The sequence below is a fragment of the Barbus barbus genome (assembly GCF_936440315.1).
Source record: "Barbus barbus genome assembly, chromosome: 29".
Classification (NCBI taxonomy): domain Eukaryota; kingdom Metazoa; phylum Chordata; class Actinopteri; order Cypriniformes; family Cyprinidae; genus Barbus; species Barbus barbus.
Genome location: NC_136757.1, coordinates 20,971,678 through 20,993,168, shown reverse-complemented (window position 1 = coordinate 20,993,168; position 21,491 = coordinate 20,971,678). Strand labels below are relative to the sequence as shown.

General features: G+C 37.2%; 1 protein-coding gene across 1 annotated transcript in view; it reads left to right on the top strand.

Annotated features, from left to right (window-relative positions):
• The window catches only part of LOC306849769 (zinc finger protein GLIS1-like), an 83,441-nt gene that overhangs the window by 47,135 nt on the left and 14,815 nt on the right, over positions 1-21,491 (top strand). The window contains exons 5-8 of the mRNA XM_079385067.1: positions 8,371-8,532; positions 11,414-11,524; positions 12,866-13,034; positions 17,617-17,773. Of these exons, the coding sequence (XP_079241193.1) occupies positions 8,371-8,532; positions 11,414-11,524; positions 12,866-13,034; positions 17,617-17,773 (599 nt within the window). The remainder of the gene's footprint in view (positions 1-8,370; positions 8,533-11,413; positions 11,525-12,865; positions 13,035-17,616; positions 17,774-21,491) is intronic.

Genomic DNA, 21,491 nt, shown 5'->3' with positions numbered 1-21,491 from the left:
TTTCATTCCTTTTCTAAAGGTATCATGATGCATTCTGATAAATTCTATGTGACCTCAAAACTCGTGTCTCATCTATTTACCCCTTAAATTTGATTTAAAATGACAGGTTTGTGAAGCTATAAAGGATTCAGTTTCTTAATGGACTTGAATGTGACCATAAAGAAACGCTCCAAATCTCTGTATAATGTCCAGCCATTGTTTCCACAGTAGTGAAATATTAAGAAAATAGCACGTTCTATGGCTCCTTGAAGACTGGATATTATCGTCTTCAAAGCTTAAATACAACCAGAACAAGTGACACGGATGAGCCAAATTCATATTTCAGCATAGAAAAGCCAAGACTTAGATTAGGTCATGCACAATTTACTGCAAAGATGGAAAATGGAAATTAGCATTGAAAAAAAACACTGCTTTGTAATAACGTGAGCGTCTCGCTTGCAAATACCAAGAGGGGATTGAGTGCCAGCCCGGACTCATATTACTGCTAAGGTAAACAAGTGTGTGATGAGAAATTTCAAGTTAAATACTCCATAAATATGAAAACGTTTACTGCGGAATATCACAGGACAGTGAGGCCTTGTTGTTTGGGTCTATTTCATTTTCTTTTTTTTTCTTTCTCAATTGAGTTACTGATTTTGTGTGAGGTATTTGAAGTGAAATTGGATTTAAGATATAATTATCTTGATAGTATTTTTTTAATTTCCTTTTTTTTTAATAATGACTTGGTCTGTATGATTACTATATCTTCATAAGTATTACTGTCCCCGATCTGAGTTATTGATTTTGTATTAGGTGTTTGAATGGATATAAGTTCTAAGTTTTATTTTATTTTATTTTAGTGATTTCAGAATAGTTTATCTTGTTAACCTTTCTTCCTTTTTGTTGCGCTGTTAGATTTTCATTTCATAACTTGGTCTTTGTAAGTATTACATATTATTTATTTTCAGTGCAAAACCTTATGCCTCATATTCCACTGTGATTCAACATGATTTAATGTGGAGTCATACTGTATGACGTATCAGTATTAATAATGTGTTCTGTGCTGAAACATGACCTGATAAATTGCCCTTTCACTGCACTTTTGAGCAGAAAATAACAAAACAAGAGAATCCTGACGGGGAAACGCAACAATCAGGCTCCCAAAAGACAACAACACAAGCTCTATTGTAGTTGAATTTCATCACATTTCTGGAGGGCGTAAATGTTCTGCTTCTCAATCCAACTGTGCTAGATGTCACTCGACTGTTCTCAACACATTTAACATGCCATGTTGACCTATTGTCCAGTTGAATAGTTTTGTTTTGTTCATGAATCTGACAGAGCTTTTGACGTAGAGGTGTTTGACTTGGCAGGCGCAAGGCACTCTGGGATGTTTATTTGTTGCCAGTTCGGAGATATAGAGTAGCTTAGAGAGCGGGCATGAGACAGAGCCAGCTGTGTCAACTGTAGACGTTATGCCAACAGGGTGGAGGGCGGAAAGAAAAGGCGAAAGAAAGACAGTTGGTCAGGAGAGTTTATAGTCTACATATTCATGTCATATAATGAGAGATGTTGTGAAATATGGCCTTTTTTGGTATTTGGCCTAGAGTTTGGATGACGTTTGAACCTTATGAAGTATTGCATGACCTTGACAGCCAATTTTTTTTGAATAAAGAGCTCACATGAGAGAATTGTGAGTTTGTGTGTTGCCACTTAGAAAGTTCAGCAAGTGTAATTCCTAAATTGAATATGTAAAAGGAAAAACTCACACTCCAGCATATTAAAAGTGACGTGTTTCTCGCGCCGACCAGTTAAAAAGGAAGTTTCTGAGCGATTAAAGTCAAAGTATCTGTCACTTTACCCCGTACTTGTGCCACCGCTGCTGGGAAGCGAACGCTAGCAGGTGTCAGAGAGTAGATGGGGACTGACGGCCGTTAATGGACGCTGAGATCCCTCTGCGTCAAATGCTGGATTTGCCCCTCCGCAGGCATGAACACACTGCACATATCATGTTGAGGAGTTTCATTGCATCTCACTGTGTCCTGGTTCATGTTGCACGAAACGGGGAGATAATTGATGGCTTGGTGGTATTGTAAAGGCATCGGGGCGAGTGTAATACTCTCTAATTAGCTATTAGAGACTCTTAGAATAGAGAGAGTGAGAGGCCGGTTACTGGAGTGACAGATTGTGCTTCCACGGTACAGCCAGAAAATCCGAGAATGCTATTTGGCTTCTTTGGTGTTCGGTTTAACAAAGAAAACACAGATTAAATAAATTTGACACTAAGTTAGTGGTGCCAGGTCTTTAGGCATGTAAACTGTAGGGTAGGATGAGGGAAGATGCCCTACTTAAGAACAGTGTGGATGTACTACTAGTGATGACTAACATGTGCATATATTATTAAAGGGATAGTTCACACAAAAATGATTTTTTTTCATTAATTACTCACCCTCATGTCGTTCCAAACCCTTAAGACCTTCATTCATCATCGGAACACAAATTAAGATATTTTTGATGAAATCCGAGAGCTTTCTGACCCTCCATAGACAGCAACACGTTCAAGAGCCAGAAAGGTAGTAAGGACGTTGTTAAAATAGTCAATGTGACATCAGTGGGTCAACCTTTATGCTTTTTGTGTGCAAAGAAAACAAAAATAACGACTTTATTCAACAATTTCTTCTCTTCCATGTCAGTCGACACGCGTTCAATTCAAATTAAATAACAGAATTCAATAGACATGCTACTGTTCAAATTTTTTTATGAAGATTCTTTTGCTCATCAAGGATGCATTTTTACAAAAATTCAATAAAAACACTAATATTGTCATTAAAATGGCTATTTAAATGTATGATAACTATTTTCTATTTTAATATTTTTTAGAATGTAATTTAATTATTTGGTGACAAAGTTGATTTTTAAGCATCCATTACTCCAGCCTACAGTCACATGATCCTTCAAAATGTTTCTTATACATTGATATAGCTTTGTTATTATTATCAAAGTGTTATAACTCACAAAAGTACTGCTAAAGTGTTGAAAACAAAATAAAGTTTTTTTTTTTTTATTCTTTGATGAAGTTTAAATTTATAGCATTTATTTAATATAAACTTTTTAATTGGAAACATTATAAATGTCTTCACCTTTATTTTTGATTTTGAATTTAATGTGTCCCTGCTGAATAGAAATATCACTTTCATTCTAGAATAGTTTTGAATGGTATTGTACATCTGAATTGCACTTTATGTTTCTGTGAGTAATATACAGTCCTATGTTCTTAACTGAAAGGATGTCTTGGCAACAAACTATGCATTTAGACTGAATTATTCCACACAGTTTGGCATGTAATGAGGTTTAATTTCATGAATTATAGTGACCATTACCAAAAACATTAAAAGCACCAGCATGACACACGTGACCTTCTGCCTTATTTTTTTTTCTATTTTATTTTTAATTTGAGATTAAATGTGGTGACATCTTTGTTGACATTTTACCCTGAGTTTGGATTCAGGTTCACTCTGATAGTTCTAGAGAAGATCCAGTATCCCAAACTCCTGTTGCATAACCAGCATCTTCACATTGTTTCAATAGAATCCGGCATAAAAGAAAAATCCATTCCGTACAGCATCTACCTCTATTTTAAAATTAGAATAGATTGTCTTGGTATGAAGCCCGAAACATGGCCATACATTTCAGAAGGGTGCTTAGAGGTATATAGATTACTTTTACTACATTAATCTGTTTTCAGGATGTTTTAATGAGCACGCCAACACCTAGTCATAAATTCAGATTACTGCAGCAGGTGAGGGACGCCAGAGAAAGTTCATGCTGGAGTTACAGCTTAAAGGCTTTTAGAAAGGAACAGAACATGCAGAAGCAACAGTTGACCTGGAAGAGGACCTTCACCTGTCTAAATATGAATTTATTTCTAGGTCAAAAGAAGATCACTGCTAGTTTTGGTGGACACTATGTCTCCTGGCTGGTAACACTTTGACGGTACGCCCCAAAACAACACTGGGTTAAGTGCTCCCATAAAGACCCATATGTTTCCTGCGTGTTCTCGTTCAGGATTCCCACATGTAGCATACGTTGCTAATGCACGACTTCCACAGCGACGAGGTCAGAATCCATAATACACCTTCAATTCAATTTCCTTCAAAAACGTCGCTCAGAGTGGGGTGGGGGGTACGTAATGACTACACGAGAGGCCCAATTTAGTCATCATAGGTTGCTTCCTGTGAAAGTCCCATCTACAGTCTACATGGGTTTCAATCTGGTTTCACCAGTGTTGCATGAGAACAAAAAAGGCTATTCGGAGCAATTTTGCTAATCATTTACATGACTACTTCCTCCACCGGTTTATCGGCCAAGCCTTCGATCCCATCTGGACAACATTTGTCAGCTGAGGATTTGTGTATGCATCACATCAGGTATAAATTAAATGTTTTGAAATTCGAAAGAGCAACAAAAAAAAAATCAAAGATTCGTGAGAATAATTGAATGTGAATTCACATCAGCTTTGTTCCAAAAATGTAAAAAAAAAAAAAAGAGCGAGAGAGAAAAATTAACCAGATCTTTGATTCATATTAGGCCTCCTATTAGCAACAGATGAAGCTGGCTGCTAAAACGAGTGGCGTTTGGATGTGGAAATGACATGTGTAAACTATGTAATGCGAATGTTTTAGCTAAGCTGTGTTTAATTTTGTACCCCGATGAAGTGCATGAGAAACCTGTCTCCCCTTAGCTGTCTCATTGAATCATATGGATATAATTTCATCCATTTACGTTTTTCTGCTCTTTGCTGTGTTTGCCAGGGGGCATTTGGAAACAGGCAGATTAAAGGCACATGTTCGCTTTCGCCTGTAGTTTTTAGCCACTCTATCTGAGCTCCGCTGTTCTCCGTGCCGAAAGACGTGTTGGCGGTTTCTCTTTTACAGGTCACAGTTACTCCAGGCGCTCAGCGGTAAACCTCGTAATACCTCTCGTTCTCCAACAGGAACCAGAATCGATTTCGTACAAGTGCTGATCACAGAACATCGCCATAACCTGTAGACATTGCATATGAGCGCTGAAGCAATTTGGATGTCACAACGAATTACAGAAAACGTGTCTGGGTGTAAGAAAAGTCATGGTGCTCATTAAAATTTGCCTTTCAGCCCACTAATTACGAGTAATAATGTATTTAATGCTTGTTAGTTGCTAAAGGTTTTAATGTCAGAATAAACGCAAGCCTGAGGGAAGGTGAGATTGGTAGTTACAGTATAATGGGGAAATATGTTTTATGTTTCAGAGCACCTCTGAATGTTAACAGGAACAGCGGTGGACCTTTGACTCCATGGGAAAGAATGTGGCCTGAATGCAATTCTCATAATAAGCACATTTTCTCTTCCTCTCATTTCATTTCATTCCATCAGAGCGCAGTGTGACGTCAACGAGCAACACGATGTGGCCTTATTTTTACATGTGCCATAATGGCTGGCTTGTATTCTACAGGTATTTAAGGGTATTAATGAACTGTTTTTTCTTCCGAGTGCTTGTGGACACTGTGGGCTTTTAGCTGCCCGATGCCTCGTTGAACGTTTTCAGCTGCAATCATGCTTCATTTCCCATATAGTCATCAGGTTAGGGTCCGCGTGGCCCGCAATCATCCATGATTGGCTGTGCGCCCCTGACAAAAATGTCAGCCCGAACTGTCACTCTGTGTGTATACTGAGGCCCACTTCGGAAAGATGGCGTCAAATGACTTACCACCATCCACTTTCGACGGTTATCACTCTGTTTACCCACACACAGGCCTTCAGAGGGGAAAGCTAAACACGTTTATGGCAATTAATGTGATTAGCGTGCTAAACTGTTTTTACAAATAAAATCAAAGGGATGTGGAGACTTAGGAGCTGTCATAGTTGGTTTATAGCGGTTGGTTTAAAAAGTCTCACTTTTCTCTCTGATTTTTATGATAAATGTCTGTGTTGTGTATCTCAGAAACTTCACATTCCTCAGTTAACATTTGGGGATGTTTTGATAGATGTTGACGTCAGTTGTAAAACCGGTTGCATTAGAATTATTTGGAAAATAATGTTCAGTGCTTGGCAAATACAGGTGCATTTTTGAGCTATTATATAAAAGAGAATGTTGTGTTCTATAAAAGTAGGGAAAAAAGCCAGAGATAAGTGGAGAGACAATGAAAGAGACATGAGAAGTGAGAGAAAGAAATTCCCCCCAGTCACGTGGATTAAACTCTGGCAGACCGCTGTGTTTGCATGGCATCCCAGAATGCATAGCTGTGTTTGAAAGGTATCCCAAAATGCTCTGCACCTCGCTCCATTGGCAGCTGATCCTCACACTAATGGTGGGCTTTACGCGATTAGCAGGATTCTCTCTGTGGACCCATAAATTCAATTTACCCTGAAATTTGTATTACGTTAAAGAAAGCAGTGAAAGAATGATTATTTCCCCTATACATAAATACACATATTTTAGGACATATATAATTGCAGTGTTTGTTTTAAAAACTCATAAAGACGTATTTTAGGAGTCAGTGCAGGCCATGTATCTCAAACTTGCCTGGATTTCAGAGACTTTATTAAGCTCTGTGTTCTGGGTATGTTCTGACAGTTTTCATGCTGTGAAATAATACAAGCACAAGTTGACATTGTGAGGTTTGCACATCAAAAAGCCCCATGCAGTGTCTCAACCACTGTGTCGCTCCATTGTGTGAAATTAATGTGTAAAAGTGCATGGCCGATTAAAATTTGGATTGATATTCCTTTCACAAACCCCACATCTTAAATATTAAATCTCTGCAATTAATTAAACTTAAACTACTTGACATAAGAACTCCAATACAATTTAGTTTTGTAGATAAATTCTGTTTTATGCAATAAATATATTTTTTTGTACTTTAATAATAAGTTTGATTTATGGATATTTATACTATAAAAATTTTGGCACTTTTGAGTTTGGACACACTGATCAATAGCGGATGCAATTTTTTCAGTTTATAATGCTGCAAAAGATTTCTTTCTATTCATCCAAGAATCCTGAAAAAGAATCCTGAAAAACTAAAATATTAGACAGCACAACTTTTTTTTAAATATCATAAGAAATTTTGAATAATGATGTTTGAAGCATTATGTGACACTCAAGACTTGAGTAATGACTGCTGAAGTTTTACATTACCATCATAGGAATATATTTCATTTTAAAATAATGTAATTTTCACTGCTAGCATTTTATGTTTATCCTAAATAGAAGCAATTGAGGAATATGTCCACACTTTTGCATATTTTGACTAAATTTAAGCTTCTTGTGAGGTAAAACTTAAAATAACCGAGGCAAAAAAAATAGTATTCCTTGAAAAATGGAGAGAAATAATTTTCACACTAAATAATTTAATTGTTTACTCTTTATTTATATTATCATAGTTTTACACATAATAAATCTTTTTTTATTATGGATTTTAATTCTTTTTTTTTAAGGTTAATAGTCTGGACTGACAGCAAAGTGTCTCTGATGTGACATTTAATTTGTGCAGAACCAAAGTTGACTTAAAGCACTAGTATTTTTAATGTATATATTTTTTTGCAAATGCGAATCCAGTTTTGTCTGTGTGTGTAAACGTGTGTGAAACTGACTTTATTTTTTTCTTGTTTTCACATGCTTTTAATGTACCTTTATAAGAATTCTGCACACACAAACACACACACACACACACACACTGTATAATCCAGGTCACTCAATATATCCCGACCGTGGCAGTCTAAGGTTTCGCCCCGTATTAAATGGCCTGGCCTCAATAGCAAGCCTTTTGCGAGTGATTGAAGGAGGCCAGAGCCCGAATGATGTTCTGAGGGCCCATTAGAAGAATGGAAGGCTCTTTCCTTCAGTGAAACTGGAGCTGTGATAGAAGTGGGGGCCTCAGTTAGAGGTCAGTGGACAATAGAGAGCAAAGCTGCCATGTCAGGTTTCACTCTCTCTGACACCTCCATAATCTGCCACCCTGTCCCATCCGAGGCTCCTGGTTGGAGAGCTATTGACATTTGGGGGGCGGAGCAAAGAGATTGTATAGGATGTATGAGGCCCTTAAATTACAAGACAGCATGTACTATCAGTATGTCCAGAGCCTCATTACACAGATGCCTTAGAGATAGATTGCAGAGGGCCATTCTGTAATGACTGTCTACGGATTCTGATTGGCCAGACCAGTGCTGACATGAAAAATGACATGAAAAGCAAATCTGAATGGCTTTTTCTGATTCAAATGTTTACCTGAAAGCTTTGTTCACATCCATGCACATATTAAAGGCAAGGCCTAGTAAACCACTATCCTTCAACAAAGCTGGCATTTCTATAAAACACACTTGTTGATGTTTGGATGTCATCTCTCTCTCTCAGTTTGAAGGGTGTAACAAAGCTTTCTCACGACTGGAGAATCTGAAGATTCACCTGCGGAGTCACACAGGAGAGAAGCCGTACCTGTGCCAGCATCCGGGCTGTCAGAAAGCATTCAGCAACTCCAGCGACAGGGCAAAGCACCAGCGCACACATCTGGACACTGTGAGTAAATGAATACAACCGCCCCTAACCTGTCATAGCTGCAACTCAAAAAGAAGTGCCTCAGAATACAAGAATACAAACACTGCTCTACTGACACCATTCTAAATATAGAAATCAGCAGTGTTGGGGAAAAACAAACTAATAACCTTGTTTTACTAAATGCTTAATACATTTAAGTGTGGCAGTAGTTTTCATTGGAAAGACTGTTTTTAGTGAATCGGTTTGTCTTAAATCACCCTCCTTCCTCCTGTTGGAAGTCTGATTCATTCTAGTGAATCGGTTCTGCCTAAACCATTTTCTCTCTATGTAGCACTGAAAAGGTTCTCACTTTTGTATGCTGAGTTGGTAAGTTATTTTAGTTAAAAGTTTATTCTAGTGATTTGGTTCATAATAAATGGTTCTTTCTAATATATAGCATTGGAAGCTCTAATTCTTTCTAGTTAATCGGTTCTGCCTAAATCATTCTCTGTCTATGTAGCACTGAAAAGTTGACACATAATTATTAATCAGTTCATTCTAAAAGGTCCTCACTTTCATATGTAGAGTTGGAATGTTTAATTTATATAGTGATTCAGTTCATCCTAAATGTTTCTTTTTTCTCATTTATAGTATTGAAAACTCTGATTCATTCTAGTGAATCAGTTTATCCTAAAAGGTCACGTTCATATTTAGAGTTGGAACGTTTTTTTGTTTGTTTCATAAATGGTTCTCTCTGATATATAGCACTGGAAATGATTCATTCTAGTAAAGCAGATCATTTAAACAAGTAATTTTAATGAAAAAACACAATCTGAGTCTGTGCATAGCATTTTAGATATTTTTAGCGGAATAATTTGTTAAATACTGCTGTTCTTATATACAATTTAGGAGTTTTGTATGTATCTTATATTGTTTGCAGGCCTATATAGTATAAATATTTTTTTCTTCTTCTAAACCCTTCATTGTTTGTTTGTTTTTTGCCAGAAAAATATTATTATACTGCATATAATTGGATATTTATATGCAGTATTTTTAAAATATACATCGGTGCGATGTAGTTTCCTGCTTTTCTTAGTAGCTTTTAGTATTGCTAACTATTTTTCAAAAGATTATCTAGTCTTGATTTTAATTTCAGAATTTAGCAAAACTAAAGAGTGAACAAAGGGTGATCCAAGGGCCTTCAAGTTCAGAGCAAAAATCCTAAGCACTCAAGTCCCCAACCAAATGGACCTTACAAACAAACCCATAAATGTGCTATTTGCTACCTTTCTTTGACCCAAATGTTAATTTTGCATGCACAAAACAGCCATAAAGTTATGTCTCTATGGGTTGACGAGGGGAAACACGTTATATCGTACGTCGTTTAACACCATGCTCCGTTTGCGATAGCAACGACACATGGCAGAGAGAGATAGAAAAAGAAACCGAGAGAGAGGCAGGCAAGTCTCGCATCCTACTCCAACAATGTAAGGAAAAATAAAAGTCAGGGAAAGCTTGAGTTAGTAATTCCTCACTAACTGGCAGAACCCTGTGCTGTATCACATCACAGTACAGCTCCCGCACTGCGCTACCACCACACTGCCACGGCCAATTAGCCCCCCGACTCCAGATGCCCAGCGCTGCACATTAACTCGCCTGTGCGCCCTGTCACAGCCTTCCCACACGCCTCATATACAGTGAAAAAATCACTCCGACTGTAATGATATTTATTCTTGACAGCCTTTTTTCTTTTTTCCATTCCTAAGCTTTCTCGTTTTCTGTTTTCAGTGCGTTTAGACAGCAGGGGGATTATATGGCATTGCACAGTGAAAACAAATAAATGCGCAGAGTCGAGCTGCCCCGCAAGCGGCTTGTAAAAACAGCGTTATTTAGAGATCGAGGGAAGGTAGGAAAAGAGAGCTAATAAAGGAAGCCTATCCACTTTCATTTAATGACTGCCTCTGTTTTAGAAAAAAAGACCGGTGTAAAATGCATGGGAGAAAATCACCTCTGCATGTTTTGGACCGAGTGAGAGTGTTTCAGTAAAGTTTACCACTGAGAATCATGGGTACATTGATATATATCTTAAAATTTACATGTTTAAACACTTAAACGCTGAGAAAATGCAAAATAATATAAAACTGGCACAGTAGTTTGTTAGCTGCAAACCAGTAAATGAGTGTTTGTATAGTACCTGTATGCCTGTCTGACATTTACCGAACAATCTGTATTCTTCTTTTCTTCTTCTTATGTCCTCTCAGCTGAAAGGTAGGATACTGTCTTTCCTCTTAAACTTTGACTATTTATAAACTCTCAAGACAGACAGTTATTGCACTTGTGTTTGTCCATTTACACACAGTTTGAAAGTGTAAATATTAATGCTGAAAAAAAGTAGGCCTAAGTGGGTTTCAAAAGTAAATTGTTGTCGGATTTAACACAAATTTAAATGAAGAAAGAACATATCTGACATCTGTATATAGTGCAGAATATTACATATTTTTTTATTATTTATTATCTATCCGATTTAAATTACATTTTCAGTTCCAGGGTTGAAATGTAGACATTGAATAAATTTTTATCACACACATTTTTTAAAATTTATTTTATATTTATCAATTTAATGCATAATTAATGACTCTATATAGACTTTCAATTTTAAAAACACAACATTTGTTTTGGGAGTTCAAGATAGTTGCTTGTCTAAATTGTCATGTATTTTTAGTTTCCATGTCTGTTAATAAATGTTGTGCACTGAATTTAATGTCTGTTCTAAACTATAATTATAGCTACTCAATTATAAACGCTGTCATAATGTAATGATTTTGTGGTCTTTGTGTCCATAGCAGTGTGTTTCTGTGTCCTCTTTGTGGCTGGACTGCGTATAATTATGATTCTCAGACTCATTGTGCATTTCCTGTTTCAGAAACCATATGCGTGTCAGATCCCAGGCTGCACTAAACGCTACACAGACCCCAGTTCCCTCCGCAAGCATGTAAAGATCCACTCCGCCAAAGAGCAGCAGGTGCGTAGGAAGGTAAGGATAAAAACGACATCTCTCTCTCTGTTCAAATCATCTCATCAGCACATCAGAGTACAATTAGCTCTTTGGCTCTTGCCATCAGTCTTGAGAAACATTTCTAGTAGATATTTTTCATGGTCAATTGTGTCTTTTTCACTTGGTGCAGTTGGTTTTACTTAGGTTTGTCTTTGAAAATCATTTCCCCAACAATAGATCAACTCTGACCACATTTCAGCATTTACATGGTGAAGAGTGCATTCCTCATTAAAGTGGGTAATTATAAGCAGAATGGCCTCATTGTTGCACTGGTCTAAACGACAGCTGACTGATGCGTCTTCTTGCTTGCCGTTGTAAGCGGAAACACATGTGAGCGTGTACCATTGTTAATAAGCTGTGCAACGCTATACCCCAGTGGCCAGATGTTGTGGGCCGATGTCAAACAAACACTCCCACTTCATCTATCGCGAGCGACGCCTGTTATAGCACGCTGCAGCAAAGCACCAAAATCTCTGACAAATGGCTGGGAGCTTTGCACCAAGATCTCAACTGAAAAACCTGCGGTTTATGCTGTTTTGCCAGTTCGCAAGTAATTAAAACGTGTTTGTTTTATATCTAATTCACAAGTTTAGCTTTTATTTTGAAAATCTTAATTGCAGTGGAATTAAAATGACATAACACGTTTAAGTTGCATGTCATGGCTCATTTCGGCTATTGTTTATTGCGATGAATCGTCTCCAGATTCAGTCCACTCATCACGAATTCATGTGACCGAAGATAATTTTCCAGTTAAACATAATTCCATGCTACAGTCCGGGCTTTCAAAGTCAGTCTAAAAGTCCTAAACACATATGACTCTCCAAACTCTAAACAAATGTCGCATATGATGCATGATTACTGCCAGAACTTTGCTTTTGTTGCCTTGTGAAGGGAAAAATCAGCCTTGCATGCTAATCTCACCAGCAAAAGAGACCCCTCCACCTCTCTGTAGCTGGTTACGTGGCATCCCAACCTGTACTTGGGGCGATGGATGTGTATGTGGGGTATGTCTTTCCCCTCATCCCCTCATGTTTCCAATCAAAGGTTCCTGTCTGCAGTGAAAAATTGTTCCTCTCTAAGCTTGTCATTTCCTTTGCTGGCTGGTGTGGGATGTCACCACAGACTGATGTGTTTTTTTAGTAGTAGTATTATTTAAGGCTTTTATTTGGGCCCAGTCCATTTCACACAAGCACGACTCTCTTCATTTCTTCTTTCACACCATCACACTCAGGAACAGACGTTACATGTGTTTTTATTGTGCAAACCTTTCAACATTCTATTTTTATTGCTTAGACTTTTAATTATATTTTTGATTGACAGCTAAGGGCCTGCCCCCATTTAGAATCAGAAGCTCTGAGCGAATGTCTGTCAATCCAGCATCTTCATGGCCCCGCCCCTTCCCAGCATCCCCACTGTCCTGCCACCTCCCAGCACTCTCTGAATGGGAAAGAAGGCCGTTCCCCAGCACTCGGGCAGGAGATATTCACAGGTACGGCTTACTTTATCCTCTGTAAATTCTTTTGACGGTGATGTAAAGTGAGTGAGGTATAAAAAGAAATTGAATGGAATGGAGAAATGGATATTTAGTTTCAATCATGGATTATAATTGTAATTAGTGGTGCTCACTAAGACAAGCAACACTATTAGTTTTGCTCATACCATGAGTATTGGATGCAGCTCCGTTTGAACACGATGATGTCTCAAGTCAAGTGGCTTATTACTAATAATGCTGCCCCTGCGTCCCAGTTCACCTACTTACTTTGCCCTGAAAGTATGTACTCTTTTAGTGAAGCAAAGGTACATACTTTTGAGTATGTAAAAGAAGTATGCAGGCTTTGGGACATACTACTTGTGTGCATTCTGTCACTGTTTAAACTGCCCTGTCAGTCATGTATCACATTTAACATTCTTTATGTTTTGATCTATATGTAGGAAAAACCAAAAAGCAGGTCCAACATCAAAACCAAAAAGAATCAATCCTGCAAACTATATGTACTTACAAATGTATGAAAAATAGATTTATTCTCTCAAAACATTTTGGTATGACCTTCATCAGGCATATTTCAAGCATAAAGCTATTTTGGTAACACTTTAATATAGGGACCGATTCTCACTATTATCTAGTTGCTTATTATATCATGCTTATTAATAACATATTGGCTGTTTATTAGTACTTATAAAGCACATATTCTGCATGACCATATTCTACATCCCTAATCCTACCCAATACCTAAACTTAACAACTACCTTACTATTAATAAGCAGTAAATTAGGAGTTTATTGAGGCAAAAAAGTCATAGTTAATGGTTTGTTAATAGCGAGAATTGGACCTTAAAATAAAGTTTGACTGCTATTTTTGATACTGGTGGATGTTAAAGAGAGGCAAAAAAAAATTCTCATATACATGGGTGTGACACTGCTTTTTTTATATTTTTGGCCTATAAGCAACCACCTACAAACTATCCGGAACACCCCTGTGACTGTGCATTGTGAGTTTTAGATGGTCACCACTATTTTTATATTTTCTTCTGAATGTAGTTTTAGTTCTAAATAGGTTTAAATAATCCTAATAATAATAATATATGAAATGTGTTTAAATAATTACATTAATGATTCTAAAGATTATGTTGATTGTAATTTTATACTTTAACTTGTGAGATTAACTGCTGCTTTCCAAACCTTGAGAGAAATGATTGTATATCTTGGTCTATAGAAACCATTACTGCTTGTTTTTGTAGGAGCATATGTGCTGTCTAATTTATGTATCCCGGGTTGTTTTGTAGAGATGGGTAGAGGTTTGTTCCCTCCACCCTAGAATGTACCAAAACCCAGATGTGTTTAAGTGTACATTCACTTGCAGAACCATTTATGTGATCCAAAACCAATAAGCTACGATTTAACAGCTCGAATGGACATGACAGAATAAAGGGGATTGTAATGTTATGAAGACCATATGCTATGATAATATTGCAAACAGCTGCAATGCACGATCTGCGTTAGATGTGAATTTTCCCATGCTACTTCCAATGTTATGCAATTCACGCTAAATCGGACCTAGAGGACACTTACCTTAAAATACCCTGCTATGACTCACGACTCTTTGATTTAGAGAGGGAGATCAGAGGTTAATGTTTTGCATGTTTTGTATTTTGTTTGTTTTGTATTAGTTATGGTCCTCCCTGTAAGTCATTTTTCTTGTTCTTCTGCTTGTTCTTGTTATAATGCTGGGCATAGTGTAGTGCAATAGTTAGCAGAGGAGATTTCATGAAAAGGCAAAACCTAGAATACTGAAGGGATAGTTAGTTCACCCAAAATGAAAATTCTGTTATCATTTACAAACATTTTTTGTCATCCCAAACCTTTTTTCTGTCATGGAACACATAAGTAAACTTTCTAAAAACTGTGTTGCTCTCTATCTATGCAATTAAAATGAATGGGGATTGAAGTATTCAGGCTTCAAAAAGGACGTGAAAGCACCATTAAAGTATCATAAATGTGATCCATGTGACTATTTTCTGGTCTCCTGAAACCAGATGATGGTTTTTGTGAGAAACAGACTGAAATGTACATTTTTATTTACTGTTAAACACAGCATGTAAAATCAACCATCTTCCCAAACCTATGAAATGAAATATATTGTAGTAATAATAATAATAATAATTATTATTATTATTATAAATATAGAAAATATTGTTTTAATTATGCTGTATTATTTAGTATTATTATGTTAATTTAACAAGAACAAGAACAACAATAATAATAATAATTATTATTATTATTATTAATGAGTAATTATTATTACTACTAAATAAAATATCAAACAAAAATAATAGATTTAATATTATTATTTTATTGTCATTTTGTTATATGGTCAAAAGTTGTGCATATCTACAGACAAGCACAGCATACTTAAACTATTTTTTATCACATTTTAAAATCCAGTTCATGTCAGAAGAATCACAATTCCATTTTTTTCTCCAAATTGTGCAGTCTTATCTCCAGAGAGTTGTTAGCCACAGTTGTCAGTGATTAATGACTTAAATGTCAGTCTGTTTCTCACACATCATGTCTAAAACATTGCATATGGACCACCTTTACTTACTTTTTCTTGTTTTACAGCATGTTTTAGTCTCTTTAATTGTAATTGCACAGAAAAACCAGAGCATGGGAAACAGTCTTCAAAATTTCATCTTTAGAATTCTGAGGAAGAACGTTTGTTTTGAATGACATGAGAGTAAATAATGACAGCATTTTGAGTTTTGTGTGAACTATTCCTTTAAGAGCAGAAATTCAGGCAAGAGAAAGGTAGAACAGACCCTAAATGTCCGTGTGAGAGTAATTTGAAGGACAATTGCAGAACTCCCCATCATTAAAGCATCCTTGTACAAAGCATACTTTGCAGTGCAACAGCTTAAATCACCGCCAACGTATGCCAGGGAAAAATAGACCTGGCTTGCACCGTCTCTCTCATTCGCTCGGTTCAAAGGGGATAAGTTGTTGCTTCAATGTGCAAATGTCTTTAGCCTGAAGGACCTGTTATGTTACTGTGGCTGTTTGTTCTTGTTTAGAGGAGAAGTTGTGGTTGGGTCTTGCCAAGATGCCTGTATTTAATGTTCCTGATGTTTCTGCCTCTCCTTATGCTTTGTTCCGGGGCCAGTAGAAAAAGTAAAGCAAAGTGGAGAGTGGGTACCTCTGTCATTTTGTAATTTGCACGTATAAAGTGCATTCTAGTCCTCTGTGTCTTTGTGTAGGTTTGCGTTTGGTTGCTCCATACAATTTTGTGCAATCTCTGTGGCTGCTTGAACATATGCCAATCATGCCATAATTATATACTGTGATATAGTTGGTTATGTATTATTCAACACTAACATTCCTAATTTCTGTTGTTTTTTTTATATAATATGTATAACTTTTAAGAAATGTAAGTGCATTTGTGGGATAGAAAAAAATAATCAAATTAGAAAATTGCCTTAATGAAAGAAACTGTTTTAAAAAAGTGTCCTAATTAGAATTCATTCATGAAAGCCTGTACCAATAATTGAACGCATATTAATGAATGAATGTACTGATTATTTAGAAATTCACGATCACTCTCAGCCATTAGAGTCTGATTCTGCCTCCTGGTACACCCCTTCCCTCTCTCCAGCAGATAACAACTAAAGCAATCATGGCCATTACTTGTTGAATGCTTCCCAGTCTGGTAGCAGATGTTAGGGCTAAAGGGGAAAGCATTTAAATACTTTGATTGATGATTTCGGGTAATGAATCAAGTTTGTAACCAGTTCAGAAAACTGTCAGATGGGCCCCGCTTGCACCGTAAAGCAGTTGAACAGGAGCACAAAGAGAAGGGCTGCTGGGACGAGCCACTGGTGACAGTCAATGCACAGCTGTCCCTCCAGAGGGCTTCTGGGAAAACAATTGCTGGGCAAATTCAGAGGAACACATTAACAGCCGGAGCAACCCGGGAACGGTGTCCGCCTGTCAGTCTCTCAGGCTGCACAAGAAGCCCGGGGACGGTAGAAGCCGCTTTACGGAACGAGCGACTATCGTTTTCATCTGGCCCAGTTTGCATACAGTAGTATAATCTATGGCGGGATGACATTTGGAGCAGTTGGAGCTCTGATCTACACTGTTATTTCCATTATAAACTGCGGATGAAGTTGATGTGTCTGCTGTTTTTCGCTTCAAGGTTATGTGTCTAAAGATCCAGCCTACCTGTTCCTTTCATTTCAATACAAGTAGCTTCAAGTAGATCTGTCTCTGCTTATTAGTTCTGCCATTCCATTAAAATTTAACTGATCTGTCAAAGATGTTACGTTCAAAACAGCAACAGTCAATCAAATCCATTCCGCACGGCAACATAAATCATGTACAGTAAATTGCTAACAGCACAGAACAGGAACATTTAATCTCATCCAAAAGGGCCATGGTTAGTTTTTTGTTGTCATAACAAACGCTTGTTGCCATTAAGGGCTGTTTTGTGGAGATTTAATTTGGTCAATGTGCCGTTCTTGAGGGCTCCTTGAGGTTTATCAGGCATGTTTTGCACATTAGTTTTGTTTGTCTTCCAGGCCTGTACACTGGCTCCAGCACGACACACAATGGAGCCCCACTTGAGTTGCTCTCTTCTGGACCTGACCTGCCCCTCAGGCAGCCCCGCCTGGACCGCGACATTGGCAGCCCCCACCATCTCTCCCCGCTGTCTGGCCTCGAGAACACCCGGGAAGGGTGAGTACCTAACCCTCTGAGCGTCACGTTTACTCCCAGTTGCTCTGACATACACGCAGGGTGGATGAGATCAATGTAGATGACGTCAGAATGGATGAAGGTTGTCATCACAGTAACAGATATCACTGTAGGCATAGTTACACACACTGGCTCTGTTCCAGTGAGTGAGCTGTGACAGAAAGGCTGTTATATCTCTGGAAGATATCTCCTTTTGACCAAAGTTGGCATTGGATGGATCCTTTGAGGAAAAGTCAATCCCACTGTGCATTGCGATATGCTCTGTGAACAATCTGAGATGTCTGACGAAGTGAGAAAAAAATTATGATGAAATGTTATTAATTAAAAAGTAATTATATACTCAGTAGTCACTTGTTTCATCCTGAATGAATCATTGTTTCAGTGAATCAGTTGAATGAATTTGACTCACTCATAATGACAGTCAGTTGTTTCTCTCTGGAATAAATCAGTGGCTGAATTCAGAATAGCACACATCTCTACCTGTTTTTGCCATTAAACATATAGTACAATCACTAAATAGAATGCTGAATAAAGCCATTGTTTTTTAATAAATCATTATGTTAATGATTCATTGATTCACTCTTAAAGATAGACTTGTTTCAGTCTGGCATGAATAAGTGGTTTGGAACTTGTCTCTGAGTTGAAATTATTTATTGACTCACTTATAAAGATTTTCAATTGTTTCATTCCTGAATGAATCCATGTTTCGGAATGAATCGTTTTAATTGCTCATAAAGTCAGGGTCACTTTTTTCTGAATTCATCCACTGTTTTTGATCAATTCCTGAATAAATCAAGTTACCTGAATGAATCATTGAGTAAATTATTAATCTTTAAAGACTTTTTTGGGTATAAATAATTGTTTTGAACTAATTGGTTGAGGGAGTGATTTATTGATTTTCACTTGTTTCTTTCCTGAATGCATCCGTGTTTTTGAATGAATCGTTTGAATCGCTCAAAGACAGGGTCACTTTTATCTCTGGAAAAATCAGTGGCTGAATTCAGAATAGCACACTAGCACACTATACTCTAACTGTTTTTGCCATAAAACATGTAGTACAAATAAAAGTAGTATGCTGAATTAAGTCTCTGTATTTGACTGAATCGGTTAATGATTCATTGATTTCAGTCTGGCATAAATGAGTGATTTTTATCTAATCATTGAGTAAATTATTAATTGACTCACTTATAAAGATTTTCACTTGTTTCATTCCTGAATGAATGCATGTTTTTGAATGATTCATTTGAATTCATTTGAATAAAAACAGGGTTACTTTTTTCTTTCCGGTATGAATCAGTGGCTGAATTCAGAATAGGATACTAGCATATTACTCTTACTATTTTTGCCAAATAAAGATGTAGTTCAAATAGTAATTAGGTCACAAGAATGTTTTTTTTTTTCTGAATTCAGACAGTTTTTGATCAATTCCTGAATAAACCAGTAATTTGAATGAATCATTGAGTAAATGATTCATTGACTTTTTCTGGTGTTTTGTTTTGAAATAACTGGTTGAGGGAATGATTTAGCCTATTGTCTTACTCATAAAGTGAGTGAATGAATCCTGAATGAATCTGTTTTAGAATGAATCAGATGTGTTGATTCATTGACTCACTTCTAAAGACAATCATTTGTTGCCAATTACTGGTGTAACAATATAACTAGCAGAAAGAGTCTGAAAAATCTGAGTAATAATGAGCTTTTTTTATTTTAAAACCTAATAACTACAAACTTTTTTGATGTCATCAAATTGCTTCGGAATAACTACGTCTGGGATCTTGTTACTATTGCAGTGCTGAAAGGTTTTTCTCATAACGGGAGATTTTCTTTGGTAATGTGTGCCGTTTAATGTGTTTTTCACTGTGTGTAAGAACCATATTGATTTAGGGGCCTGGATTTATTTACCATCCAAAGCACCACCGGCAGATTTTTCCCTTGTCCATACAGAGCGTTTGTTTTCATTGTAACACGCTCCTAAAACACACACCCTACGATGCATTTGATGCGTGCGGCTGCGCTGTTCCCTTGCTCTGGCTTCAGTGTGTATTTATCCAGCAAATCTAGATTAAACCAATGTCACCCTAACACAACATAAACCAACTCTGTGCTCTTGGCTTCAGTTTGGAGGTGTCAGTGCTGTGTTATTAAAGCAGGACTGTGTTCCCAAAAAAGATTTTCGAGTGCACCTCTGTTACTCTCTGTCCTCAAGCTGCGTTTAGTGTTCTGGAACACTCAGAGGAGGAATACAATGAAGCCTAATATCATATGTCCCTAACAGGACTGAGGCATGTTTCCCATTAAGAACCATGATTTCCCTCAGGACCAGCCAAGTCCAGAGCTGCAAATCCAATGTGTCATCAAGATGCGCAATGTGTATAGTGACAAACAGAGATGCTGAAAATGAGAAAGAGGAACAAATCTTTTCGTTTAAAGCATCAGATTTAAATGGGACTTTTCTGTTCTTTATCATAGTTGAATGAAAGCAAAAGTGCAGTGTTAAGTAAATTAACTAATTTCACCCACATATTAGAATAGAAACTTATTCAAGAGCTTGTAAACAACATGACTCTATTGAAACAATAATGAGTTGTACTCTTGTTCTTTTTCTCTTTCCGTTTGCTCAACTGGTAGCGCCAAGGTTGTGAGTTTGATTAGAATATTTGTTTGATTTGAATATTTTTTTTTCAGCTTGAAATTTGAATCAAAGTGACGTTTTCGTTAGCATAAGCCCATTGGATACGTCAATTTCTAGCAAAAATACTCCAACATCCATAAAATGTGCTCAGGCAGCAGTGAGTTGTCATGTTCTTTAAAACCTTTTTGGAAGGTGAGCTGTTTTTCCAGGTCACGTAAAGAACGCAAAAAAAAGCTCAAGAAAATTAGCGAGCCATTTTAAAGCTCCACAAACAATTACTGCTACTTGGAGAGGAATGAGAGCTGATTGAAACCAGCTCAGGGCATACGCGTGCAACTCTATACGCTATTGCACTGAAGGTCACGATGACATATTCGAGCGTACAGAGGACTCTGCTATTCACTGATGCTGAAGGTTTAAGTCTGCGAAAACGTAAGATTATACACACCCTTCGCAAAAAGCATGAGATGAAGGTGGACATGAACTTTTTTTGGAAGTAATGACCATATGGAGTTTGAAATTTAGTATTTTATCCACCTAGTAAGTCCAGTGTCAGTTGTAATATTATAACTTCCCCATACAGTCGCACTGACAATGCAGTGTTGAAATGGCCGTCGTCTTGTTTGCGGAAGTCATTAGAGTTGGGGTTCCCGATCAGCAATGTATACGCACATATAGCACGCTTTATGCCATCCATCTAACGCCACATTTCTGCCAGGACCTACAACTAACCAGGTATGAAATGTCTACTTACATTTGAAGATGGAGCATTTTGATTTACATGTTTAAAACCTAGAGTATACACTTGGCTGCCAAAGTCAACAGCAGCTGCCGCTCTTGTTTTTCCCAAATGGTTTAGCAGGACGTTAAACATTTTGACAAAATTATCTAACTTGCTTGACTCCACTGCTGCAGCCTCTGACCTCATTGCTAAATGTGTTTACCCTGGCTGAAATGGCCCATTTAGACTCCTTTTACTTCGCAAATACTAGTGTCATTTTCTGAAGCTAATATAAAAAAATATGCCAGTGAAAATACATCTAGTGGTCTCCGTTGTGTGGAGTTTGA